Below are 27,698 nucleotides of genomic sequence, written 5' to 3' on the forward strand. Positions count from 1 at the left end.
GATCGGAAGTGATATTCTGCTAAATGAATGGACTTCTGTTTTACCATAAATATAGAGAGCATTAACAATACACCCATGTCTATACGCTGTACTGCTTATCTGAAAAATATCACAATCACAGCATTAGTTCAATCTGATATTTCACATACACACTTCAGGCAACATTTTAAATGTAATTCTGGTGACAAATTACATTTCTATGGACATAAGCAATCCATAATGTAAACAATGTGCAGACAAATATATATTTTAATAACTGTGAACAAGATTTACTGTCAGGCATATACTGCAGACGACTTATGCTTGTATGTTGGCAATTGATTGGGTGAGATTTGAATTGCCATGTTTTCAGATTGGAAAACAATCGCATTGCAAATGGATAATGGTAATTATCCGGAAGGCACAGCTTAGCTGAAATAGCCGACTAATCGGCCCAGAAAATCCATATCCCTTATATAATTGTTGGAAACTACACTCGATCGTCTCCAACACGACCCAATGCACGGTCAAATTTGTCTCTCCCACAAACCGTGGAAAGATATTCCCGATAGTAATGATGAAATGTCAGTCTTTATTCGAATGTGATAATATATTGCAAAGTTGATGGAATATTATTTTGGGAAATTTACTTCAGCTTCATCCCCCTCCATGAGATGCGTCACAACTGAATTTCGATGCCAATTTACAGGTAAATGCATTAACTCCCAATTTTTACACAATTATCAATTCCTATTGCTGCCGGCGTGTTTGCAAAAAAGGGCATCAGCTCCTAAATCCTGAGTATAATTGCAAAACTGTAATTAAATTTGTCATTGTCATTAACCATAGAAATCGGATTACACAGCGGTGTGAACACTACCACCTTCCCCAATGGCAATGAACTTTTAACCTCATTTGTAGAATGTGGCCTGAATGATCCATATTTCAGATGCATTTTAAACACGTGTAAATACACGTGCAACGCACGTACGCACGGGCCAACTAATCAGGAAATGTCATAGGAGACAATAACGGGCAGCAAGATAAAAAAAAAACAATGCATGGGGTGCACAAATAACTGATTTGAGAAGGAATGCGTTAGCGTTGAATGCTTGACATTGTCACCATGGACACGCAACGGTGTTCCTACATCGCATTATAATTTTTCGTAGAAAATATTTTAATCGCAAGTGTGGTCATAAAGCAAAAAAAAATGCCTATTGAATGGAAAGCTCTTCTCTCGGGCCACGACAACACAAACTGCCTACGAGCCAAGCGGCAGCATTCTTTGTCTTTTGGCTCACGGTCAGTCAACCGAATCCACATCTTCTCTGGAAAGTGAGTCCACAACGACCCCTGGCTGTGAGCAAATGCACTCCCCTCGCCATATCCCGACACGCTACACTTGCCAGCTAAACCTCACTTTTTAATGCGGCCGCCCTCGGATAATAGAGGGGGGGGGTGGAAACGGTTTAACATTTTTTTATCATTTTCAAATTACCCATTTCCATACGCAATATCGTCAGGGGCACGCAACGCTTTGAACTACATTAAGCCGCGCACAGCAGAGCAGCGGGGGTACGTTAATGTATCCTCCTAATCGGACGCGCCAACTGCAATGACCTACAGCGGTTTGAGGCCACGAGGGATCAATGAATGATCCCCGCTGCCCTCGCTATGCATGCCAACTGTGCAAAATGAATTCATAACGGTGGTTTGTTTGAAGGTTTGCACGATCGCACTGGGCAATGCTTTCATTCTGCGGGGCACTTTGTATGAAGCCAACACAATCAGGTCATAAACACACCAAACTTATTGTACCGTATACTGTATAGGTAATTAAACGAAAATGCCCCACCCGTTCATAGCAGAAGAAAATACAAATGTATGGGAAGCTCGCTATATATGTTGTCTAAAAGCTTTTCCTATAAAATAACTACCCTGATGCAATGAACATTCAGAGAACACGCAAACCAAACCATTTTCCGAGCTATTTATTTAACAGCAGAATTTACACATCGTAGATTTTTTCTTCCAAAATAGATATTTTCATGCCGACTGTTTTAGAATTAAGCCAAACTTACACAGTAATAATAGATCAAGATGTAATTTTTTGGATGCTCTACATTTCCACATACGCCACTTCTGTTGAGCTATCATTTGTGGCCATATCGCTTTTGAAAAAGAGCTCGAGTTCAGTGGGCCTTACCTGGTCAAATAAAAAAAGTTTAGTTTATACCTTGCCAATGCTTTATACACTCCACCAGGCAGTAATAACAGGAGCAGTTCATCTGCATTAATAAAGACTGGTATTGTATCCAATCCCTCGTGGATTTTACCCCCAGATGAAACACTTTACATTAGCATGGCACATCAAGCACAAGCCCGTCACGTGGAACTTAAGACGGGGAATAAAATCCCACGACACTAGATGCAAACAACAAAAACGTCATTACATAAAAATGTTATAATTTTCATCAACATTCAAAGTAGAACCACAGTCATTAAAGTAAATACATTATTGACAATATCAATAATATAAAAATGGTTAAAAGCAAAACAATATTTGCCACTAATTAGGACATTTACTTCTTTCACTTTTGTTTTTTAAAACCGCCCCGGGATTTGCCGCCGGCTTTGGCTGGGCCACCATGTTTCCCGGGTTTCCCAAGTTTCCCAGGTTTTCCAGGCTTGCCCTTCTGGAAGGACTTCTTGCTCTTGTGGTCGTGTGAAGAGTCCTTCTCGGCAGATTTCCTCTTTTCCCTGAAACGCGCAACACCAAAAATATGAGAGGCGGAAATAACAAACGTCAGCATTGGATTGTCCTATGAAAAGGACAACTATTGATTTTAAAAGGCCTACAAACTGTTGTTAATGTGAAAAATTACCAGACCCCCGGTAAGGTGAAATATTTCACCATCAACAACCATGGTCAAGCCACTGCTGGATGAGGGCCTATCAAACCCAGCATCTCTTACGATCCTGCAATGTGAATCCACCTAGCACCTGCACGAGCAAATTTAATCAAATACGCTCAATAGTTACTCGTGTTTTCATTCACATAGTGGTAACTAAAATGGTGAAGGCGCGTGTCACTGTTAGTTTTCTTTTTAAGGTTTTTAATCTTCGCAGGCCTATTCGAAACAAAAGGGCATGCTCTTTTAAATGTGCGGCTGCTCATCAGTTTCTTCCGTTATTATTTTTTGCACCTCCTTGTGCATGACACGCACTACGAGGCACACGTATACAAATAAAACGCGGCGGAAATCTCCAGACTGCCCTGCCCTCAATTACAGAAATGGATCAAGGGAGGGGGCTTTGTGTACTCCAAGAATGGGTTGCATCCGGCCAATGGGCCTAATTGACATTAAACTGCTAGAATACTTAAGCAGGCAATGGCTTTGATGCATTGCAATTGATCCGAATGCACTTCAGCCCTTCCCCCCCCCGCACCTCCATCAGATAACACGCAATTCTGGGAGAAGGCGTCGGTGATTTACAAGGCCCAAACAATTCAATATCAATTATTCAAAATCTCACCCATCCTTTCTCTCCCCAAATAAACTCTAATCCTCCCGATCGTGGTCCCCCCAACCTGGGTAGGGGGGGGGGAAGCTCAATTTATCCTCCTTCCTTAAACCCAGGAGCACCGAATTCGGGCTTTTGTTGCTATGCCCCCCCCTCCCTGCGGTACGGTTTGTGCTTTGTACTGGGCTCATGTTGAGTTACAATGAAAACAAATCTCACCTACCCTGCGGACACAGGGACAAGGTTTGTTACGGTGACTAATGCCACTGGAAGCTGAACGGTTTCGCGCTCTCACCCGGTGATGCTGACGACACTGGCGCTCGGTCCAACCTTCTTGAGCGCCTCATTCCACTCCTTGTCGTCCCCGCGAATCACGTACCTGGACCGCCACATGCAGCAGCGTTAACGACCGACGACGAGAGATGCATTGCGGCAGCAATACGTGGCGGCTATCGCACACGCTCCCTATTACACCCCACAGCGCATTCTTCCCCAAGCTGGGCTCACCGGAGAAACACTCGAGCGAGGTAAAGTCAGAACGACACTAACTGCCCCATGCGAGATGTGGCGTGGACACATTTTCCAGATGTTGCACCCCTCACCGGGTTATATTGTTAACCCATGGCGATGTGCTCTGTGCCGCATGTGTATTTCAGGAAGTATTTGCGAACGCAGATGAGCTCAACAACGACGACCACTGCTTGTGCCTCGGCTACAATCCGGGACTTCGTGACCAATACACGTACAGCCCTTTTTCCCCCAACCACCGATGGAACATGCCATGTGGCTTGACCCATTTCCTCTCATACTTCTCGATGCTGGTCAGGGCGGTTTGGTAATGGTGGGGAGCGCAGACTGTTTCAGCATACCCACACAGGTCAAGAATTATATTTTGCTGTGCTGCCCATTGCTGACAACACAGACATGTAGCAGTCAACAACACCTGTCTGATGGCATGGTGGGTCACCCATCCAAGCACTATCCCCAGGCTGAACCATAATTATATTTCGCAATCTAAGAATGGGTGTATTCTGTCACGTTTCTCACAAGCCTAGTTAGATACAATGCCATTGAATTGCCCAGGAAAGCCACAACAATTGTAAATTCTCGTTTTGTATTGGGATGCTGTGGCGAGTCCATTAATGTTGGCCATGTGGCAGGAAACCAAAGTACCGAGAGAAAAGGCACACACACAAATGGGGAAACACTCAAAAGCTCTGAACAAACTCAAGAATACACTGGTGCTCGTCTGCCATCTTCCTGGCACCTCTTGGCACAAGCCTATATACATCATCTGTTATTTCCCACGTATTCTGCCATTTCCCAGTACCAACCAGGCTGAAAACCTGCTTAGCCTCTGAGCTCTGACAAGCTCGGGCGCGCATTCAGGCGATTCAAATCGACCTTCTGATTGACCGCGGTACGAAGCAATGAAATACCAGCTCCGAGGAGCAGAGCTGCAAAGGCAATCAATCAATCCGTCATTAATTTTGTGGACCTACTCTGTGAGGTTCATGTCCTTTATTTGGACCAAGTCCTTCTTGTGCTTCTCTGCAAACTCCTTGGCTGCGTCCTCCTGTAAAATAAAACACACAACACGCCAAAACATCACACCAGATGATATTTACTGTTTCGCACGCCCTACATTTTTGACGGACAGGCCATCGTGATGAAATGGTATTTTTTACCAGGTCTTCGGCCAGGGATTTGACTGTAGGCTCCATCACCACCTCCTTGACCTTTGTCATCTGCTCCTCGATGGCTGTCTCCTGGATGGCGGTGAATACCTGGCAAGAAGACCAGGGTTAACAAAGCAGAACGCAATCTCATCCACAATAAGGGGGGGGGGGGGGCGGGGGGAGAAAAACACCATCTACACCTTCATCAATATCACTGTGCGATTCATTTAATCAATTAATCGCTTCAAAGCCATTTGTCTGTGTAGAACATGCTTTGATTCACTCAACCGTTCACCACTGATTAGTTAAAGTGCCCCATTTATTTATTATCTGATTAAATATTTCTTGTTATGCTACAATGCTGGGCCTGTGCTTTATCTGAGAGCGTCACCGGTGCTGCATTCATCACTGGGGAAGCGATCGCTCTTATGGGCGAATAAAACGCCACTTCTAAACCATTCATCTCGCTTAAATAATTTAATGAATTTAATGAATAATAAATATACAGATGCACAGACAAAGACGGAGTAACAGATATCGACACAAAACACATGCACGGCGGTACACACACACACACACACAAATGTCAGTTAGGGCTACTAGGTAACGTTTCACGGTTATGCTGTACAGCCCTCCGATGCAATTTCAGGTTGTATACCATGTGTTATTTCAGGTTTTCTCCCAGACAAAGGGACAATTTTACAACATCAGCTGTCCTACATTTGACACCAACAGCAGCCGACAACTCTAAATAATTGAGACTGAGCTGCTCAATTCAGCCCCTGAATAAGCTTCGAGCACGCGGGGAAAAAACGTTGGACATCGTGCCGATCGAAACACGCGGTGTACAAACCGAAGACACCGGAGAGAACAGAGAAAGGCAGAAGGGAAAAGGGGGATTTTTCTCGAGAACCTGCACGGCCTTGCGCATGATGCGGTTGAAAAGCCCCATGAGCTGGCTGACGGGAAGGTCAATCTCCTTCTCCAGCTGCTCGACAGCCTTGTGCTGCAGCCCGACGCCCAGCAGCAGAGCCTGTGTGGTCGGCAACGCGATAACAAGACCTGTCAGTGGCTCCTCTGTGGACGTTGCGAACTTCATAACGGTTAATGTGCGCTCTGGAATTTCTGTACAAATGCAGACACAGAGACTCCTAACAATAGGAGTCGGGTGATTTACAGTAATGGGGTCGGTCATTTGCGGACCAAAAAGAAAAAGAATAAAGCTGGGTATTGTACAATTTTAAAAACTATGATACAGTCTATTGTGTATAGGGTACACAGTCCCTTAGTCAATAATACAAATATCAACTTATAACACCCCGCACAGTGCTCGCTCACTCTCGTCAAGAGAATACAACTCAAGAGGCACGAGGAGGAACCACAGACAAGCAGGAAAGCAGCCATGTGACGAGCCGCTGCAAAACGTTGCCCATGCTCTGCAGTCCTCTGTATATTAAAGGTGTTACCGGCCAAATAATGAGTGCCTATGAATGGGAGGAAACTGGAGCACCAGGTGAAAACCCACGCGTGCTAGGGGGAAACACCATCCCATTTTTGCTACACTGCCTTCTCCTGGCGAGCCCACGGCGAAGGACGTTTCGCAGCGTTGGTGCGATCCGCCAACCCTCGCCCCTCCACAGCGCTGGATTACAGCCGTGCATAGCCACCAATCCACTGGCGAATGAGGACCTCCCCACACCGTGCTGGGGTCGTGGGGTGCCGTATTTCACAACGCTGGTCAGTGTGGCAGGGGGAGCTTAAGACGCGAGAAGGTACGTCGTATTTTTTTTTTTGCTCCCGACTACGTTTATTGGAAATAACCAAGGAAGAGCTGCACGAGTGAATGCCGGTGGCTCACGAGCTGGGCAGCAGACAGGGACATGTCGGGCAGCCGGTGGGTGAAGTAGAGGCGAGCGATGCCTGGCACCAGGTCCATGATGAGGTGGTAATCCACCATGTTGCGAGAGTACATCTCCAGGCGCTTGAGGTCGTACGGGCTGAAGGTCGTCTCCAACTCGGACTTGCTGAGTGCTACCAACAGGATTTAAAGTGGCGCGCGCACCAAGCAAGCAGTCACAACCAATGCAACCCAAAGTGGCTTCAATATGCGGCAGCCAGTCGACCCGACTCAGCAGAAACTCAAAATGCGTTCGTCGACAGCGCTGCCTTAAGAAGAGGAAAATTTTACATAGTCTGCTACGTTATGGACGATGGCCTTCAATTATAGCAGAGACCTTCTGGGCCATTGTCAAAAATGTCACCTATTATATACATCAAAACCTTGGATTGCGAGAATAATTCGTTCCAGAAATGTGATTGTAATCCAACGCACTCGTATATCAAAGCACTCGTATATCAGTTGTCGTCACGTGACGCTCGGCAGACAAAGCGTATATACGTACTACTCGTATTGCAAGACCTCGCTCGTTAATCAAATTAATATTTATTTAAAAAATTTGCTCGTCTTGCAAAACACTCGCAGACCCAGTTACTCGCAATCCAAGGTTTTACTGTATATTTTTTCCTCTCTCTATGACAGTGTTATTAAAACATGCCGAGTTTTTGTAAATCGTGCATTTGCCCCGCTGCCAATACAATTCAAGCAAAGCAATCATAAACCAAGCGAATATATAGTGGAGATTTTACTTACACGTATATAGTGTGTTTGTTTTTGTGTTCGTCAATTACAACAACTTACATTTTATTTAGCGCCAAAATGCAATTGTATCTTAAGAAGCATTTAAAAATATATATTTTCTTCTTGTTGTTATAAATGTGGAGGAATTGAGATGAGGGGCGGAGGGAGGGCGGTTGGGCCCGATTGGGCCGCTTGGGCCTCAGATGGGGCGGATGTCACCTATTAATATACAGTAAAACCTTGGATTGCGAGTAACTGGGTCTGCGAGTTTTTTGCAAGACGAGCACATTTTTTTAATAAATATTAATTTGATTAACGAGCGAGGTCTTGCAATGCGAGTAGTACGTGTATACGCTTTGTCTGCCGAGCGTCACGTGACGACAACTGATATACGAGTGCTTTGATATACGAGACATATAGAGAGAGCGCAACACTGCGGCGCAGCCAATGAAGAATCAAGTGGGGGCAGGGGGTGGGCTCAGCACCAACAACGATGAGCCCTAGTAGACAGCTGGGGCAGTCAGGGCAGTACAAAAGCATCCCAAGGAATTCTCACTAACAAGTCCCATTAATTCTAGATTTGAAGCTTTCGTGACTGCAAGGATTCATATTCTTAGGTTATTTCGGTAAAGTCACGTAGGTAACACATTAAAATTAATAAAAGTAAAATAAAATAAAAATCACGACGTTTCGGAGGCAACACAAGCTTACGTGACTTTACCAAAAAAACCTAAGAATATGAAGTCCCATTAATGTTTATTTTTTTAGTCTTCAGGATGCCGGCAGTGTTTGTTATTGGACATCGACACCCCGTGCAGCAGGGGCACCCACCTTGAGCCGGTTTCTCTTTCACATTACGGTTCTGCAGGATGTTCAGAGAGACGGCTGGCAGGAAGCCGCTGAACTGGTACGAAAGCAGCGTCACGAACCGCCGTCGGAAGTCTGCAGCGACCGTAACAGTGGGGGGCAGGGCGGTCGTAAGGAAAAAAAAAGACACGGAGATATACAGCACGGTGGTCCCAGCAATAACCACGATGAATAACAACGAGCATCCACATACTGACAGATATACGACGTAACGTATTAACACTTTAGCACAATGAGTTCAAATCACTGGCGGCGATTAGGCTTGACAGTCGCACCTTTCCAGTACGCCGCGAGCCAGTTTTCGGGCCTCTCCATCTGCTCGTCCTCATTCAGCACTTTAAGCATGATGCACGAGTGTTCTCCCGTCAAGTCGTTCTGCAAGAACATCAGCGTGTGCAATAACAATAAAGCAACACAGACGCGTTTATTTTACTCGAAATTTAGTAGGTCGACTAAAAATGGACGCTTTGCTAGATAATCAAAGTGTTCCCCCCACCCCCCCCCACCCCGACTATTTGCATGCCTGGAGTGCAGAAACCACAATACCTTGCCGAGCTGGTCAAAGAGCACAAACCATCACGCTTCTGTGCCCGTCTGAACGCCACCGGAGCTATGCACTTTTAAATCTAGATTGAAAACGAATTTCCTTAGAGCTTTTTTTTTTGCTTATAGTTTGGTGCCCTTCCCCCGCACCTCCAATTAGCACGGTTGGCTACATAAGCTGAGAAAGAAGATCAACATACGTGCATACACACAAAATGCGCGGCGCGAGGACAGGACGTGAAAGAAAGCCTCGGTCACTTACGGGGGTCTGCCGCAGGTAAACGGGGGTGAAGCCCGATCGCTTCCAAAACCTTTGCATCGCACAGTGAACAAAGCGCATTTTGTAACACACACACACATACACCGCAGAAGACATTATTAACCTTAAGTGCAATGCTACATTATGGCAATTTTAGGGCAATCATCATGGGTAATCTTCACCCGCAATGGATGCTGCACAATTTTTTTGCGTTTTCTTGACAGACCTGTCACTCAATGTCTCTTTCGTAGAGGGGTCACGCCGCAGCTGCTTTGAGTAAAAATGCATTGTCGATTGCTGGCAACGATTGCCCTAAAACGCCCGGGGGGGGGGGGGGTGCATCGTGGCCTTGAGTGAAAATAAAAAAAAAATAGAAATCAAGAAATCCCAGGACAACATTTTAACATTTTATATTTACTATCCATTCAAGAGCCTTTCAAAAAGCAGGTTCTCCTCGGTACGCTAAAATTATTCATCTCCAATTAAGGCTTTTTATCACCTCCCCTAAGGTTTTTATTGCCAATGGCCAGAGGCGTCTGCCGGCAAGGCACTTGGGGGAAGGCCTTACTTGAGCAGCTGCGGCGTGAGGCCGAACGAGACGCCCAGGTAGTCAAGCCTCTCGGTAGGACGCTCGCTCAGCTTGTGCAGGAGTGGTGGAAGGTCTCTCCTGGGCGTCAACGTCTCCTCCAGCAGCCCCACCGCCTGCACCAACCACATCACCGCCACCCACAGTCACCGTCATTCATAGCCGGCTATCAAAGTCGACCGTTGTAAATTAATCGATGTCCATTGCAGTGAAAGCAGCCTCAGAAAACTGGATCCTCACGTCGCTGGCGATGGAGGAAATATGGCCCTGTGTCTGCGACGCCGTCTCGTCCAGGCACGGGAACTTCCCTTCGTAATACATCTGCAGGAGACGCAGAGCCCGGCTGCCATATCCCATCTGCAAGCGGCGGAATCGGGAGAGGGGAACAAGCCCAGTGCACCAGTCATTAGGACAATCGCCAGCGATACATTTAGCCACCGACACAGCACAACTCAATTACAATGCCCTTTTTCGCGCAGCGGTAAGAGTCGAATGCGTTTGTTCTACATCGCAGGAGAAACACCGTTTCCAATTTGTCACAATATTGTGCGAACCAGATATCCACACGCAGCAGAGTTAGACGCCCACAACAGCATTACTGGTGTAACGTTAAAGCACTTTGTCGACTGTGATTGAACGATTTCATTGCATGGCTGCAGCATCGGCTTACCCCTTGGTAGTCTGGGTGTACAGCGATCCTCACTATTCTTCCTCCAGACAAGCTCCCAAAGTCAGGGTCTTGGAACTGCATTCATTAGAAGGCAGAAATTATCAAATAACACCCACAAAAGCTGCATACAATTTTTCTCAACATATGCAAACGGATTAAATATTCACCGACCGTTAACCTGTTATAAAGTGAAAAGTCTTTCAACATTTTTTAAGAGTGAGATTTAGAGTGTAAACGATGGCTCTCTTAAAAGGGTTTGGCAGCAACCATCGCCCAATACTGTTTTTGTTAATGGCCAAGGATGCTGCCAGGTTGTAAAGAAATTAGTTGCATCACAAATGTGAAAGAAAAAAAAAACACATTGGGAATAAACAAATTTGGCTCGCAGAATAAGCATCGCTGGCCAAACATTTCCACAAGCCGGTAACAAAACGGACAATCCAAACTACGCTGCACGGAGCCTTACCTGCTCCGAAATCGTCCATGGGATAAGGTCTCCCGCTGCTCGCTTGCCCCGCGCCAAGCTGCTCATTATGGACTGCTGCGAGATTTCACCCTCTAGGCAAACCTATAAAAACATTACGCAGATTGCACGGCACCATCAAAGCCAGCAGCCCACTGAGGGGGCCCCACTCACAGTTAATTCTTTCGACATTACGCAAAGCCGGGCAAAATACGACGCAGCTCTCTTCAAACTTTTAAATGCGTGTGTGTACAGCCACTGCGGTAATTCCACTGCGTAGGTTTTCACGGTTGTGCTGCACATAGCCTTCCAATGTGTTTTCGGGCAAAAATTCATGTAGTTCCGAATGATATCCGCCATTTTACTGCGTTTACCTTGGAGCTTCTTGTGGAACTTAAAATTAATCCAGTTCCTGAAGAAGGCTCTCGGCACATGGAGGAGAATGTCGGGCATCATGCCGAATGAGAATGGGTAACAACCCAAAAACACACCTGTGAGAAAGCCACTAAAAATGATCAACCAATGTGAGAAATTCAAGTGTACGAGATGCTATATATGGGTCCTACTCGTGGCCCTAAGAACCCTTTAAGGCCAACTGCAAAGCTGTGAATGCCTGACTGAGTTTTCTCTATGTATGAACTTCTTAGCATGAAGAGATGTATTTGGCCAGTAGATAGTCGATCAACTGTGGTGTTGAACACACATTTCGCAAGAAAGTCATGCAAGGGGAATTAACTTCCATGGCACAAGGTTACAGGTTGCTGCAGGGCTACCTTGTGTTCTGCAGAGAGCCGTGCAGCAAATCCAGTGTTGTAATTTACCTCCACATTCACAAGTCTTTGCTCTCAGTCCTCACCAAGCCGCATAGACCAGCGTGGGCGTGGGAGTGCCTTTTATCCAGCAGCGGACTGACAAAAGGGCTGTGCATGTACTCGTGACAAGAAAGGGGAAATGTGGAAACCCTAACGGTGCCCGAGTGCCCAGCGAGGACACAATGCAGGGATGATCCGCACCTCCAAATGGCATGGTTGGCTACGTACGATACGAAAGAAATTCAACATACATACATACGGCCCATCTGCGTGCGAACACGGCACCTGAATGACGGCCAAGACCTCTGGCAGGGCGTTCTGAGTGGCCTGCACTGGCGGCAGCAGGCAGAAGAGATGGTGCGCGGGCGCGTCGGAGAGCATCTGCAGGTCATTTGGCGAATTCTGGGGGCAGAGAAGAACAAGTAGTGCACCTGAGACCTAACACGTGTTGGTTACACAGTGGTGGTAAATACTTCCACTGGGAGCCCACCTTCAGGCATGCCCTCAGGGTTAACACTGAACCCTCAGAATAGCACACTTGTGGCCTTTCTTTCTTTCTCCATTTCTCTTCCGCCGTCTCCTGGGGAGTTTGCTCCACACATCAGTGCCGTAGGTGACTTCCCATTGATCATGTGCAACAGCAGGAGCTAAGGCGTCTTCTTGAGAACCATCTGTCTTTAAATCTTTAAAATCCTCATCCCCTCCAGCTAAACTTTAATTTATAACACTCCGCCTGCCTCTGGAGGAATGGCTCCATTTCAAAGAGAAGCCAGTTTATAGCCTCCTTTTGCCGGTATTTTGCCTCCAATACATGTTAATGCATCATTCTGGTTTGCCGTCCCAAAGGAAAAAGATAAGCAAAATTAAATATTAATTGCAGGCGTAAATACACAAAAAATAAATTATGCACGCATAATTTACTGGGTCCATGCGGAAAGGCCTTTTTCCCCCAGAATGTCTCACGTTGTGTATTTTTTTTTATTTGCCACCACCATTGTTGTTGAATAGCACTATCATGATAAATAATGATAAAGTGGCTGAATGGACATGCAGCATACCTTGTAATGTGAGGCTACGTAGAGAGACATTAGCCTATGCAGGAAAGCCTCCGATGCTTTGTGATAGCAGAACAGCGTGTCCCGGTTCACATAGTAACTGTAGCTTCAAGTCAAGGAAAGCCACAACAAACCAAAAACAGACTTCACCGGCCAACACTCACTCACCCGGAAGAACCAAAAGGTGCATATGAACTAAAGCATTTGTAAGAGCTGCCCTAATGCACAACTCAATGTTAGCCTGGGGCGAAGCAAGAGAAAGGAACACGAGATGGAAAGTGAAAACTACTTTGCCTTAAAGTACTGGCAGTTCACGCACAATGACGAATGTCAGGACCACATGGGGAATGTTTCTTTACGAACTGTTACACCGGCAAATGGGGATTCCCCCCCCCACCCCCCAAAACCAGAGGGCAACAACATTTTCACTGCGACGAAGAAAAAGCCATCTGAAAAATTGCACACCGTGAAACGGGTGTTGAAATGTTGAGAACGAGCGCCTAAGAAATTCTGTTTATGGACGGTTACAACATTCAATGACACCACAGCATTTAACAGCAGCATTGAGATCGGATACAGGTCACAAGTGTCAGGGACAGGGCATCCCACGGACACACGCTGGATGTTGAGGCAGTCGAGACACAGCAGGTCGTTCAGCCATTTCTCCACTGGATCTCCGGGCGCGTAGCGAATCGACTCGTCCAACGTGACTTCGTGGAGGGTCCGTGCTGCAAAAACGAAAGCCCGTCATGGCAGAATGCACAACCTGGAAAATGCACACATCTCTTCTCCACAATTCGCCGCCACTTAAGTAAGTCATGCAAGGGCACAAGGGTTATACGTTGCTGCAAGGCTACCTTTGTGCGTTGCTGCAGAGGGGCATTTCAGCATAGCCAGTGTTGTACTTTACCCTGTGCTCACAGGTCTGTGCTTCCTGCCCTCACCAACCCGCACTGACCAGCGTGGTGTGGGAGTGCCTTTATCCAGCAGTGGACTGACAAAAGGGCTGTACATGACAAGCAGGGGGATGTGTAAACCCTAATCTGCACAACAACAACGTCGCAACCCGACTTTTAATTGGTGGGTTCACACACACAACGTACCTGACGCGAGCTTGCTCACGGCTGTGTTCTTGTTTTCCGCCTTCATTGTCACCTGGCTCTGGGAGCTCTGCTGTCTCAGCTGCTGGATCAACTTGAGCGAGAGGGAACGACCAGTGCCTTCGTACCTGGCCAGAACAAGCGGCAATAAGACGCACGGACCTTGCACTCGGTGTCCGGCTAAAGAGCGGCATCGTTCTCACCCTACACCGGTTCTTATTGGCAAGCCCTTAACAGCCAGGATGTTGGAGCCTTTTGCTTACGGAGAGATGATTCTGGACGTTCAAATTACCTTTAGCAGGCCACGAATGAACACTCGCCTGGGCACCATCCAATATTGGAGTAGATAATAACGTCTACGTCCACCGATTATCAAGAGGCTTTTGCAGTGACATGGTTGACCGAGCATGCTAAATTTACAAACGGAATTTTCTAGTAGTAGGTTTTTACCCTTTAAACTGGTACAAAACTGACACCTTTATACAAGGCATCATGTTTGCAATAACCACAACACAAGCAGCCACTGGTAAAGGAGGTCTCATAGTGGAATTTTCTAGGTCGAAAATATTTCAGTTTAGTACCTGATTAGTATGGCTAAAATAGTGACGGGTAACATTTGTGGCCCGTTTTGCAGTGGTGTGCCCCATGTGGCCATATTAAATTAATTTGCAGGGAAAGATACATTTTTTAGCAATTCTGCCTTCCATAAAAAGGAGCCAACTATCTGGCTGGATCCAATATCGGAGAGGAAAAATACCGACTGCAAAAATAACTGGCGAAGAAACAACACTCACCCGTTAATGGTAGACGCCATGAAGACCAGGTATGGGCCGAGTAGGCTCTTAACAAGCGGAAGAGGAATGGCAGCTGCCTCGTCAATCACCACCAGTTCTGCTTGGCCCAGTTTGGCTGCGTCCCCTGGATGGATGTACTGCCGACAGCAAGTCGAAAAGCTTTAACCTCAGCAAGCCCAAATGGATTCAAAACAACTTAATCAACTGGCTCAGTGAGAGCAGAGCGGCACTCCTGCAAATACCTGGATGGTCTGCCTGTGTTCTTTGTAGACGTTGACTCTCACAATAGCTTTGTTGAACTCCGGGTTGGTGGACTGAATGATCTCATAATCCAAGTGTTCCTGGAAATGGTCAGGTACTATTATAAACATTGGAATTTTCCCTGAATGTTAATGAACGTGAGCATTTTCATTTAAGGAAAAGTTGAGATTAATTTCAAAAGGTAAACTTCTATCATATGAAGAATAAATCAGAGATATCGTGTGCATTTTTTATTTTCTTTACAGCAATGAGTCATTATAGATCTGAAAGTGGCATTGAAAGTTATACTGAACAATATCACCCTGGGCGAATCCCCGCTCACCCACATCTCTCACCTGGTACTGCAAGGCATCAAAGCCCTTGAAGAGAAACTCAAACAGCGTGTGCAGGTTGTCTGGGCTTGGCGAGGTCACAAAGATGTTGGAATACCTGTTGACGAGACAACAGACGTTGACAATGACAATAATGCAAATAACGCAAAGTCGATATTACAGTACAATGTCCTATAACCTACTCACTGGGCACCGGGATATAGGCAGATATGTAAAACAGTTGTTTACGTGAATATATAGAGAACATTTTAATTGCACTATGCACAGATTGGTTATTGGACAAATACAAAGCGCACACCGCTTTAAACATGGGGGAAAATGCCTGACTGTTTCACAAGTATGCAAATGTGCATGATGTTGAGATCACATGGCTAAGTGTGAAAATGTCGCATTTGTGAATGGACAAAAACATTACATTTACGCCACAAGCAAATACTGCACCGGGTGCACTGGAGCTGCTCGCATGGTCAGGGTGGATACGTGACGGTCGGATGTACTACACTGCAGCGTATTATGCAGCTGCCCAAATTGTCACAAAACAATTCTGTGCGCGCGAAGGTAGAGGTGCAGCCATAGGTGGTGGGGGGGGGGGGGGGGGGAGAGCCTCACCCGAAGGCCACGGCACTGGCGATGGCCAAACCCATGGCGGCGGACTTCCCCCGACCACGAGCGGCCGTCAGGGCTACAGTACTGCGCAGCGTCTTCTCCGAGATGGCCTCGATGAACTTCAGGACTGCCTTGGCCTGCAAACATCGGCAGCAGTAGCAGCAGCAGCAAGAAAAACGTGGATATCTCGCTTTCTTGACACTTTTCGAAGAGGGTTGAAAAGCGTTACAGCATTGTCTATGCTCCACTCGCCTATAAGGTGAGGTCATACACAGTAAGTCTCTTTCAGACGAGCCACAATATATTAAAGCATAAAATAGTTTTCCTATACGGGATCTTACCCAAAAAGAAAACTGGTCAAATTGAACAGTGGGTTTTCCCTATAACTCGGCAATAAAAAAAAGTGCTAAAGGAAGAGCCTTTTCGGCCAAGGCGATGACGTCACATGCCGTGTGTGCCTCGACTCCCCATTACGTAACAACGTCGGATGTCATCTTGTGCGGGTTTTAAATGTAATGTTATGTTTGCTATTTAAATACTTCCGTGTTTGTTTACAGAAGCCACGCATGTACATGATCGTTCTTCCTTGTACAACATTTTTTTAACATAAGTAGGTTGTTACTAAATACTGTTTGGGGGGAAATGCATATGAGCAAATGGGAGAGACAATTTAATTGTGACTTTCAGTCTCAAAAGGTTTCTTTCAGTTTCATTTAAAATATGCGAGCACTTGCTCCTTTGAAAGAAGGATAGGAAACCGACCACGGCTGGAAGTCACTGCAAAAAAAATACTGCTTTGCAGTCATGGCTTCATCGCGTAAAAGGCCTTACCTGATCAAGCGTTTTGCAGCTGCTGACCAACACACCCACAGGCTGGGTGTCTTGAAGAGACTCCTTCAGGTCACCGAGTTCAATTTCACTTGGGCTCAGGCTTTCATCCTAAACACATAATGGACATAAAGCCACGCATTTACTTTATTCTGTACAGAGCCAGGTTGCTGTGCTACTCGTTAAGAGTTGGTGCATGGTCTGACAGAATTGCAAGGGCAGTTGTCTGCATTTTTATTTTTTCATCACGGTTTCTGAGCACAGTCCCAAAGGCCCAAAACACCAAGCGACCAGCAACAAACAGCACGATTTGAAGGTGTAATAGACGACAATTGAAGGTGTGTGCAGAGGCATGCCTGTGGCTTTGGAGGCAGAGGACTGATGGAGAGGGTGTGGGTCGACAAGGGAAGGATATTCAGCTGGTCGTCGATCACCATGCATGTCTTGCACGAGGCCAAAGACAAGATGAATCTAAGAGGCAGCGTTAATGTATTATTCATTGGAATTTTACACATTTAAAAAACACTTCTCCCAAATTACATTACAAGTGTGCAGCTGGCATCGTGCCATGCGCCAAATACATTTTTATACATACATTTTTTTTATTCAGAACCCAGCATCATTCAGTTAAAAACGATTTCTTAAAAAGTCGAACAGCTGTCATTTAGCCAAATTAAATAACAAAAACAAATTTAACGCGATGGGTTGTTTTTTTGGCCAGTCCTCGGCGACTGGGCCGAGGACCATAAAATCATTACGCTTGGGAAAGTCGGCTTAATCACAGGTGTCTCTGCCTGGATTTCAGCCAGATTGTCAGTGATGCGAGCCAAGTGCTCGGACCCGAGATACTAGGCTGTATCTGGCTCACACACGTTAATGGGTGCACGGTTGGCTACGTATGTTGGTGTGAAAGGAGTTCAACACAGATACATACGTATATACGTCCTGCATATTGTTTTAACCCTGGTGAATGTGTACGTCCACCAGCGTGCATGAGCAAAGACAAATATCCCCTGTGTAGTCTGAACAGACTGTTAGGGCAAGTGCTGTTAGCGAGCACCTATGAAGGCTGGCACGGCAACACAAGGGGGTGGGTGGCCAGCACCACACCCGGCCGATTTTGTCTCCCCAGTGGCGATGTTTACACACCACACACTAATTTGAGGCCGAGTCGACCTAAGCAAGGCCCATGACCGGTTCAGATAGTCGTCACTGTTGTTGGCCGTGAGCGGGAATCGAACTCCGATTACCGGGTTTGTAGCGCAGCGCGCTAACCGCTCCACTATGAGCACACACACGTGCATGTTTTCTCAGCTCAAGTTCACTTGGCACATTCATAGACAAATCAGTGCACAAACAATATTTTGCAGCTGTGTCATGACGTGAGTGCATAGATGATTGGAGTAGAGTTTCGTAGCAAAAAACGTTCATGGAAGTTTATTTTTTACCATCATTTTTTTTTTCATCATACAAAACGGAAGTTAAAGCAAACAGACGCAATATTCCACTTGTCAACAGATTTTTCTATAAGTTCATAAATTACACCACCATTATTGAGATAAAAATTACACTTTTTACATGTTATTTTAAAAGTAAAAATGTGGCTTTAGTTACACTGCATATAGAAATTAAAAAATTCCATGAACATAAAAAAGAAATTACCTCTCATTGAATCTTCCGACCACATCTTGATGCGACTCCGTCCTAAACCGAGTGTGGACATCCTGCACAATTACATGCACATCTATTAGTGTTGCATAACTTTATATCAACAATTTACAAAAACGTATCACCTCATGTGCCCAATATCTTCAGACCTCAGAATATAAGCAGGGTTAAGCCTAGCAAGCACTTGGATTGGAAGACTGTCTGGAAAAAGTTGATGTTTAAAACTTGAGTTGCAAGGTGACCAGGAAATTACAAAAGAGAAAAAATATAGTCCTAAAGCTACCTGTGCAGAGCATTGAGTGTTATAGCATGCATGTGTTTTCTTTGTCGACTCTGGTTTCCTCTCGCATACATGAATGGTATTTTCTAAATCTCCAAATGCAGCACACTCCCCTGAAAAGGTAGAGTCTCAGTGAGTCACTCCTGAGTTAAGTGCATCGTCGTGATTACCATTTATCGATTGTTATTAGTGCCTTACCATGGTCATGGTGTAAAGTTGCTTGAGTGAGTTCATTGTCCTGAGCAAGATGACAGCAAGTCCTCCACCCTCGACCGTTTCAATCGTTCTGGCCAACAGATTTGGTGTCATCGCCTCAAAATCCTGCAAATGAAACGACGCAGAAGGCAAGGCCGTCGTAATTTGGGAAAATAAAACATTGATACGTTTACATTGTTACATCTGTGCATGCTCATGTTCACATATATTATATTCTTGGGTCTTTCGGTAAAGTCGCGTAGAAAGACCCAAGAATATGAATTCCTGCAGTCACAAAAGCTTTAAGTCAAGATTTGACATGTATTTTTTTAATACTTTACAAAAACCAAGATATACATTATAACTGCATAGGCTCTCGGGATTGTGCTGCTGCATAAGCGCTCTGATGTGTTATTAGGCTGTACCGTGTATTTTTTGGCATAAAATTCAAAAACATTTTGGCCAACACGCCGGGAGTTTCAGGAACTCAATTTCAGTTCCTGAAGCACCCCGAACTTCAACCGTTGCAGATGCTCCCCCAGGAGGTGCAGCGAAATGTTTAACATCATAACGAACAACATGCAGAACCCGAAAACACATAGACGAGCTTCTGCATTCCACTCACCTGTAGCACGCACATGCCAAAGGTATTTCCCAAAATCTTGTGCGTCTCGTTGTAGTAGCAGTATCGGATGTTGGTCGCTGCCACGAACAGTTCAAATGGATCATCATGCTTCACATCCAGCGTTCCTGTCTGCAGTTTCTTCTGAAGCTGGCGCATCCTCTTTTTTCGGTGGCTGCACAACAAAGGTGTAATACTCGTTGAAAATTATGGTCTCCTTCAGCGCAAATATGGAATGCTACTTAGATACGAGCAAAAGCAATCCCAAGAACAAGATGTCCTCACCAACACTCTTTACCCTCTCAAGGTAAGAGCACATGTATAGCCTGCTGCATTTTTAGCTTCAAGATATCAAATGGAATTTTATTTTTTACATTGGTTGAAATATTTTTTGTTTTTATTCACAAGAGGAGCAGTGGGCTAGAGGTTCGCAAACATTGCTCCAAGAACCTGGCAACATGAGTTTGATTCCCTGTCACTGCTAGCGTCAGTCACAAATATTCAGCAATGGGGTCCTCCCTTAACTGCGTACTGACCAGCGGTAAAGTTCGATTAAATAACCCCCCATGACTGGCAAGCGACAGGGAGGCCTTCATCCAGAAGTGAGTGGATTAAGAACAAGGGTGGCACAGTCGGGTTTTTTTACAATCGGGTTTAATTGTCTTTTTATATTAAACCCGATAATCTGAGATTGGGAGAAATCCGGTTTAATTGGTTCTAATTGCAGAACCGCACTTTGCCAACTTCTCAACGATGGGTTTCATCCAATCCAAGCTAAGGAACTCACTGGCGCCCACGATTGTGGAGGAGAAGCTCGTGTTCATCAAGACCAACCTGCCCGCCGCGTTCTACGACTACCCCGTGCCCGACGGCCCCCCCCCCCCCGAGTACGATAGCAGCACCGACGAGGAAGCAGCCTAAGCCTTGGATCAGAGTTTCGTATTCATTAAACCAGGTTTTAATTCCCCGAAATCGGGTTTACTTGTATTAAAGAAAAATCCCGATGCCTGCCGCTAGAAAAATCGGGTTTTTTCCACCCATGATTAAGAAAGAGATGTCCGCTATTATGTTTCAATTAGTAAAGGGAGGGTAAAATGTAGAGGCGATAACACCAAGCGCAGACACGTAAGACAACTGATGACAATGTATCCGGTACATGATTCACTGGAGAATTGTTACCTGCTGAAACCCAGCTCTTTCTTGTAGCACCACAGCACTGATGGGCGGGCTTTGACCGCAGCCTTTGACAACATGTGATGTAAAATAACAACCTACACAAAATAACACATGACAAAAAAGGTAATCATTTTCTTGTTAGGATAGATTGTTTTTCTTACAATTCAGCTGTGCACGTGTGTGACAGATGTAGACCACCACACTGGCGAGTCATGTTGTGAATTCACAAATTACTTACCTGGTCTTTTCCCTTGTCTCCCACAACCACAAAGAGGGTTCTGTACTTCTGGCTGAATCCATTCTCTATCAGAACTCGGATGCGGTTGTCCACCTTTTTGCGAGACATCCTTGAGGCCTAAGACGGCAAAAGACACGTGTGATGAGGAGGCTGCAGCCCGTTATGCACAATGGCTCTTTAACCCAGTGCAAAACCTTAAGTTATTGTACATTTGTTGCATTTATATCGTATCACCTATTCAATCCAATGCCCCCGTCACATCGATGGCAGGAGCACACTGATATCACTGACATTACATGTTGTCCTTCCCCCGCACCTCCGACGAGCACGGTTGGCTACGTATGGTGTGAAAGAAGTTCAACATACACACAATGCTTGTATATAACCTCCCGCGAGTACACGCAACATTAAAACAGATCCCAAACTACCGAGTGCTCCGTTATCTCTTCAAATCTCAAATGACATACTGTGACAATAACGAATATGGTGATAATCACCAACAGGTTAGACCTTACATTTTGATTTAAAGCTTTCGTGACTGCAGGGATTCATATTCTTGGTTCTTTCGATAAAGTCACGTAGAAGGGAAATAATACAATAATACAAATATAAAACAATAAAAATTCTCACGACGTTTCGACTGCAACACAAGCAATCATCATCAGGTGTGTTTTATATTTATATTACTTTATTATTTCTCTTCTACGTGACTTTACCGAAAGAACCAAGAATATAGATCAGACCTTGCTAAAGTCCTACTTAAATTTCGCAGGAAAATATGTATCGAGAAGGCCCATGGGCTGCTGTATCATGTTTTACGTGGTGAGAAACACGTGTTAGTTTATAATAGTCACGTACGTTCAAGCCCGCCTTGCTGTCAAGATGAATTGTCTCTCGTCTAATAAAAGTACTTAACCACACTTAGAAGTACAGTACAAACTCGAGAATCGCCTGGTTTAAATAGAGCGGCAAACCCCTAACCCGACCATAACGTAGTAGGCACAAACCGAATGTCAGCTACCTGCGGCTCTTTAGGGATTGCTTCGGGACGTCATTTATTACGGAGCATCTCGTATTCACGTGCACTGCGGCTCTTGAAATATTGAGTTGTGTTTTTTTTTACCCGAATTCGTAAAAACAATGGCTATTCTTGTTCTTTTGGTTTACAATCCCTGGCATAACCGTACATTCCAACAGTAACAGTACAAGGCGTGTGTGTTGAAGTTCCTTCGCACCGTACGGAACCAACCGTGCTAATTGGAAAGGCTTTAGAAACTGCGGGGCCAGGGAAGAAATGCTACTCACATCACCTACTACCGCTGCAATTCAAAAACCCATGGGGGTAATCACAGAGGCAAACATAATAGTACCATGAGCATACCTGTCAACCTCTGATCACTGCCTTACTTATTTGACCAATTCAGACCTCATATGTCACCCCGTGTCTTTATAAATATCAACGTTCATCCTATGAAGTCCCATCACAAGGGAGAAACACAAACACATATAATTTTTTGCCCGTATTGAAACGGCTATACCGCTCTATGGACTTGCAAACTCAATTTCCCCCGTACAGGAATACTAGGTGAACCCGTATGGGTTTACACGGTATGGTACTATATACTACTATAATACTACATAACTGTCAACCCCCTCCTTATCAGTGCCTACCTTATAACAGACCAATTCAAACCATATTGGTCACTGCGTTCCCTTATGAATCTTAACGACCATCCCACGAAGGGAGAAACACAGACAACTTTAGACGCTTTTGTTGCTGCCCGTATTGAAACGGCTGTACCGCCGCATGGACCTGCAAACTCTATCCCCCACCCCCCTTACAAAAGTACGCGGTTTAAACCTCGTGTGTTGACCCGATACGGGTTTTAAGTTGTATCGCCTTACCGTGGTGGACGTTGCACGCACGTGGTTGCTGCTACTGCTGCTGGGCACTGGGCGGCACAAGCCACCACGTGTTGTGCGCGGCGCTAACGAAGGACCCCAGCCCCTCCCCCTTCCCCCGGGCTGCACGCGGAAGTAAAAAAAACCCCAACGTGGCCGTAGGCGTCCGGTGTGCTCGCCGTGCTGCCTGAAATAGTAGAAGAACAGCAAATATATATTTTAAAAAAATATAACTCACAGTTGTGACATAGTTTTTCAGATGAGATGTGTTTTTTTTTTGTTAACCTCCAACTCTCGAGTTTGCATTTAATTTAGTGCGTTTTTAAATATCAATTTAACCACAAATAAAAGTTAGGAGGTTATGTATAATTCCTACCACGTTATGCAATAAATGCTATTCCGTGGGCGTATTATAAGACAGGCAAGGAAGAAAAACCATGCATGTTGCATGCGTGGATATACACTTATACAGTATTAACATTATATTGGTAGGAACCTCCTGGTTACACCAGCCCACAGGGGATTATTGTGTCCGTCCGTCGTGCAGGTGGGGAGAGAGGGGCTGGGTGGGGAGGGTGGGGCTGGGTGGGGAGGGTGGGGAGGGGCTGGGTGAGGAGGGTGGGGCTGAGTGGGGGGTGGGAGGGGTGGGGCTGGGTGGGGAGGGGCTGGGTGGGGGGTGAGAGGGGTGGGGCTGGGTGGGGAGGGGCTGGTCACCCCGTGGTGCCCTTATAAAACTCAACGTTTAACCTACTCACACCGGCTTGTGCCCGCCCTCACAGTCGGGCATATTTGGGAATACACCACGCCGCCGTTGACCCTGGCCATTGACCGAGCAACCCAACGTTCCTACCAGCTCCCTCCGCAGGAATGTGTTACGTGTTTGTACTCAGGCGTTCCGTGGGTATTAGCAGTAGAGAAATGACAGTAGCCAGAGCTGAACGCGTTTGCATATTTGCTCATAATAATGATTTACCTTCTGGATATGCAAGACAACGCGTAATCAGATTATTTGCTGATGCTGCTGCGGATGGCAGTGGTGCACAAAGCACAATTAACGAACAAAACCCTAACACATTCGTCAATGACGCTGATTCAAAAGTATATAATAGACGACGTTTCGGGCAATGGCCCTCTCCATGTGCTCTAAAGAGGGCAATTGCCCGTTGCGTATTGTATGTCTAGATTTTTGTTGTCGTAAGGCAGTGTTCATATTAGGTGTTTTTTGGGGGTTAGATCGCGTAAATATATAAATGTGTCGTTAAACCCGCCACCACCCGACACAGCCAACTAGTGAGGGTTGTCACGTAAACAGAACGTGGCCAATTCGTCACTAGTAAAGCACTAACCGGTGTGTTGGAGAGCCAAGCTACAACATTTACAATCTGAGACCGACGTTTCGCCAATAATTACAACCAGCTTCATCAGGCGACAGCCAGGTTTTAACGACACATTAATATATTTACACGATCCAACCCCCAAAAAAACCCCTCTATTATGGATGATATTGGTCGCGAAAGCCTCCGTGTTAAACTCAGGCAGTGATGTTGACGAATGCTGGGTGTGTGTCTGTGCAATGAGCTCGGCGTGCCTCTGAGCAGTGCTTTCACGCCACCCAGTGGCAATATCCAAGCATTGCCTGTTCAAACCTGCAGTGTGGCAATCACTACAGCAGAATACATAAACAACATCCCGAGTGTCTGCCACAATTTTGTGGTGTTCGATGTTGTTGGCCCTTACTAATTCATTCTGCAGGGCACTTTTTCACTTCCCACCAGCCACCCTTAACATGTATACACGGCGTTAGTAATACATCCTCACGCGTTTTGTATTCTCAAACCCATTCTGTGCTGTCATTATCATCAGCCAGTATTTTCCCACTGCTGGATGATTGACACTTCAACAGTGAACACAATGCCCGTATAAACAGGCCAAGTACTTTTCAACCAGCTAGTACTTGCATAGATGATACATGCATAGCCTTTTTTATTCATTACTATTCATAGCCACGTGTAAGTGGAGTACGTGAACTGAAAGTGGTAGCCAAATTAACACTGCAATGTTGCCATGTTTACCCACGCATTTTATGACGACCACGATTGGATACTAAAGTGGTCTCCCAAAAGTACATCCATCACGCATACCGTTATCCATGCAAACGTGCAGATAAAAAGAGTAATTTCGCTGGAAGTGGTGAGACGTATTCTATTAAACGTGTTTACCATTGCTTATTTGTGCAGTGAATAATTACAATAGAGGAATGTGTGGATTAGTGTCCATTAAAAAATTTACCAATCCCACGTCTATAATAGTGCAGATAGGTGTCAATAATAAATTACATTTCTAAAGAGACTTTTTTTTCCAAAGCAATTATGGCACAAAACATCACAATAAATAAAGTGTTGGCCAAGGGGAGGAAAAACTCAGAAGTAAGAATATTTAGAGCAACGAAAGCCAGAGGCAATACATGTGCCTTGAGGCGGGGATTAAACACCACCGTTGTTTCCGAATTATGCAATTCTACTATGATTCTTCTTGGTTCTGTCGGTAAAGTCTCGTAGAATGGAAATAATAAAATAATAAAAATAAAACATCATAAAATAATTCTCACGTCTGAAGCTGTCTCCCCGACAGACCTGGTCTTCACCTGAGGACGGCTGCTTGCGTTGTGGCCGAAACGTCGTGAGAATTATTTTATTATGTTTTATTTGTATTATTTTATTATTTCCATTCTACGTGACTTTACCGAAAGAACCAAGAAGATGAATCCCTGCAGTCACGAAAGCTTTAAATCGAAATCTACTATTATTGTTTTTTTAAATAATTTCAAATGTCTTTATGGTACCTGTACTAAGTTAGGTTTTGCAGATTTTCTTTTTGGCATAATCCCCTGTGAAGAAACGTAATTTGTGCTTTATATTTTAAGTTGCCTTTTTTTTCCTGTGCTCATGTTATACGTGTGTTCTTCTTCTTGTATGTAACCTATGTCTTTCTTGCCAAAGACTCTTAATCCCATAAAATACTTGTTGACGTAATAATAATATCCTGTTTGAACGGATAATACAATCTTTCACATACAACGTCCTTTGGAAACAAGTAATCGGCCAAATCCAACACGACGTATCAAGGTTTTGTAACACGAACCACAGCAATGAATTATATTTTAAAGTATATATTGGCAGAGGTGAAAGACACGATCGTAAACATGGACACTTACGGAATTAAATCAGCATTATAAAGGTTAACATTGAAAGTGTAACATATACCCAGTGTAATTGATCCTTTCGGTTACGTCACGTAGATTAAAAATAAACTTAAACTTAAGTTTTTTTAAATAAATGAAAATTAAAAGTATTTTTTATTTAAATTTATTGTAATGATTTTTTTTTCTTTTTCTTTAATACAAATTTTCTTTTCTATCTACGTGACTTTACCGAAAGAACCAAGAATATGAAATCCTGCAGTCACGAAAGTTTTAAGTCTAAATATACCCAGTGGTACACTTAAAGAGAGGTCAAGGAGAGCATACGTTTCAGGAAACAAACGTAACCTTTTTTAAGAATGTACAGTATTCAGGATCCACACCTCTGTAAAAAAGGCAAGGGTGACAGCGTGGCAGTAAACACAATAAAACAAAGATCCATAATAGAGGTTTTCGGGTGAGATCGCGTAATTATGTGTCGTTAAACCCGCCGCCACCCAACAGCCAATTCGTGAGGTTTGCCACGTAAACAAAACATACCAATTCAGCACACCGGTGTATTGGAAAGCGAGAAGACCATTACAAACATAGAATAACATTCACGTGAGTTTAATATAAATGCGTTTTTCAACACGAACATTACATTACAAGCCCTCATTGGAAAATACCAGCAATATATTCATATTAATTCTGCATTACGTTACTGGATATCTAGAACCTGATTATAATACTGCACTGCAATATACTATGCAACACAATAACCTTAACACATCCGTCAATAACAGTGGCTTTAAAAAGTAAAATTATATCATACAGGCAAAGTTTCAGGACCCCACTTTTTAAAACCGTGTTTTCTTCTCCTAATCATACCAACGTCGTCCCTCTTTGGCTCTTTATTTCCCCATGAGGTTATTCCTTCCTTTTATGCTTTTCTCTGTTTCACCCAAGGCGCCTTGGCACGTCATCGCGAAAGGCACCCTTACAAGTTGCACGTGGAGTATGCTTTGTTGCACCACTGAATGTCCACAACGCATTATCACCGAATAAACATCGTTCTCTATGCAGCGACGTGCCAATTCCACACACACTGTTGATGAAGAGAGCATACATCGATGCTCATACCTGTCAACCCATACGGGTTACCCGCGTTCTTGTACAGGGGAATTGAGTAAAAACAATGGGTTTGTCTATTTGTGTGTGATTCTCCCTTGTGGATGGGACTTTGAAGGATGAACTTTGAGATTTATAAGGGCACGGGATGACCAATAAGGTCTCAATTGGTCTGTAATAAGGTAGGTAGCACTGATAAGGGTTTGAGAGGTATGGATACTGTATACATATTTTAAAAAGGGGGTGAATGCATTCACTGGTAGAACCTGTATGCTGACAAAATAATCGTTTCCGATATATGCCACGTG

General features: G+C 44.7%; 1 protein-coding gene across 1 annotated transcript; it reads right to left on the bottom strand.

Annotated features, from left to right (window-relative positions):
- Window positions 1–1,958: 1,958 nt before the first annotated feature.
- NAT10 (N-acetyltransferase 10) lies at window positions 1,959–23,178 on the bottom strand. Its single transcript, XM_078596970.1, has 29 exons — window positions 23,085–23,178; window positions 21,180–21,296; window positions 20,945–21,036; window positions 19,769–19,940; window positions 19,147–19,269; window positions 18,663–18,724; window positions 17,357–17,471; window positions 17,004–17,111; window positions 16,176–16,309; window positions 15,570–15,663; window positions 15,216–15,314; window positions 14,974–15,110; window positions 14,183–14,307; window positions 13,657–13,807; window positions 13,083–13,179; window positions 12,310–12,426; window positions 11,216–11,317; window positions 10,750–10,824; window positions 10,320–10,436; window positions 10,062–10,195; window positions 9,497–9,545; window positions 8,967–9,066; window positions 8,656–8,766; window positions 7,045–7,217; window positions 6,100–6,219; window positions 5,196–5,294; window positions 5,010–5,083; window positions 3,803–3,886; window positions 1,959–2,742 (listed from the first exon to the last, which is right to left on the bottom strand). The coding sequence occupies exons 2-29, from the start codon at window positions 21,285–21,287 to the stop codon at window positions 2,574–2,576; spliced, it is 3,141 nt and encodes a 1,046-aa protein (XP_078453096.1). The 5' UTR covers window positions 21,288–21,296; window positions 23,085–23,178; the 3' UTR covers window positions 1,959–2,573.
- Window positions 23,179–27,698: the final 4,520 nt, after the last annotated feature.

This window comes from Lampetra planeri, chromosome 8 (genome assembly GCF_965212315.1).
Source record: "Lampetra planeri chromosome 8, kcLamPlan1.2.h2, whole genome shotgun sequence".
Lineage (NCBI taxonomy): Eukaryota > Metazoa > Chordata > Hyperoartia > Petromyzontiformes > Petromyzontidae > Lampetra > Lampetra planeri.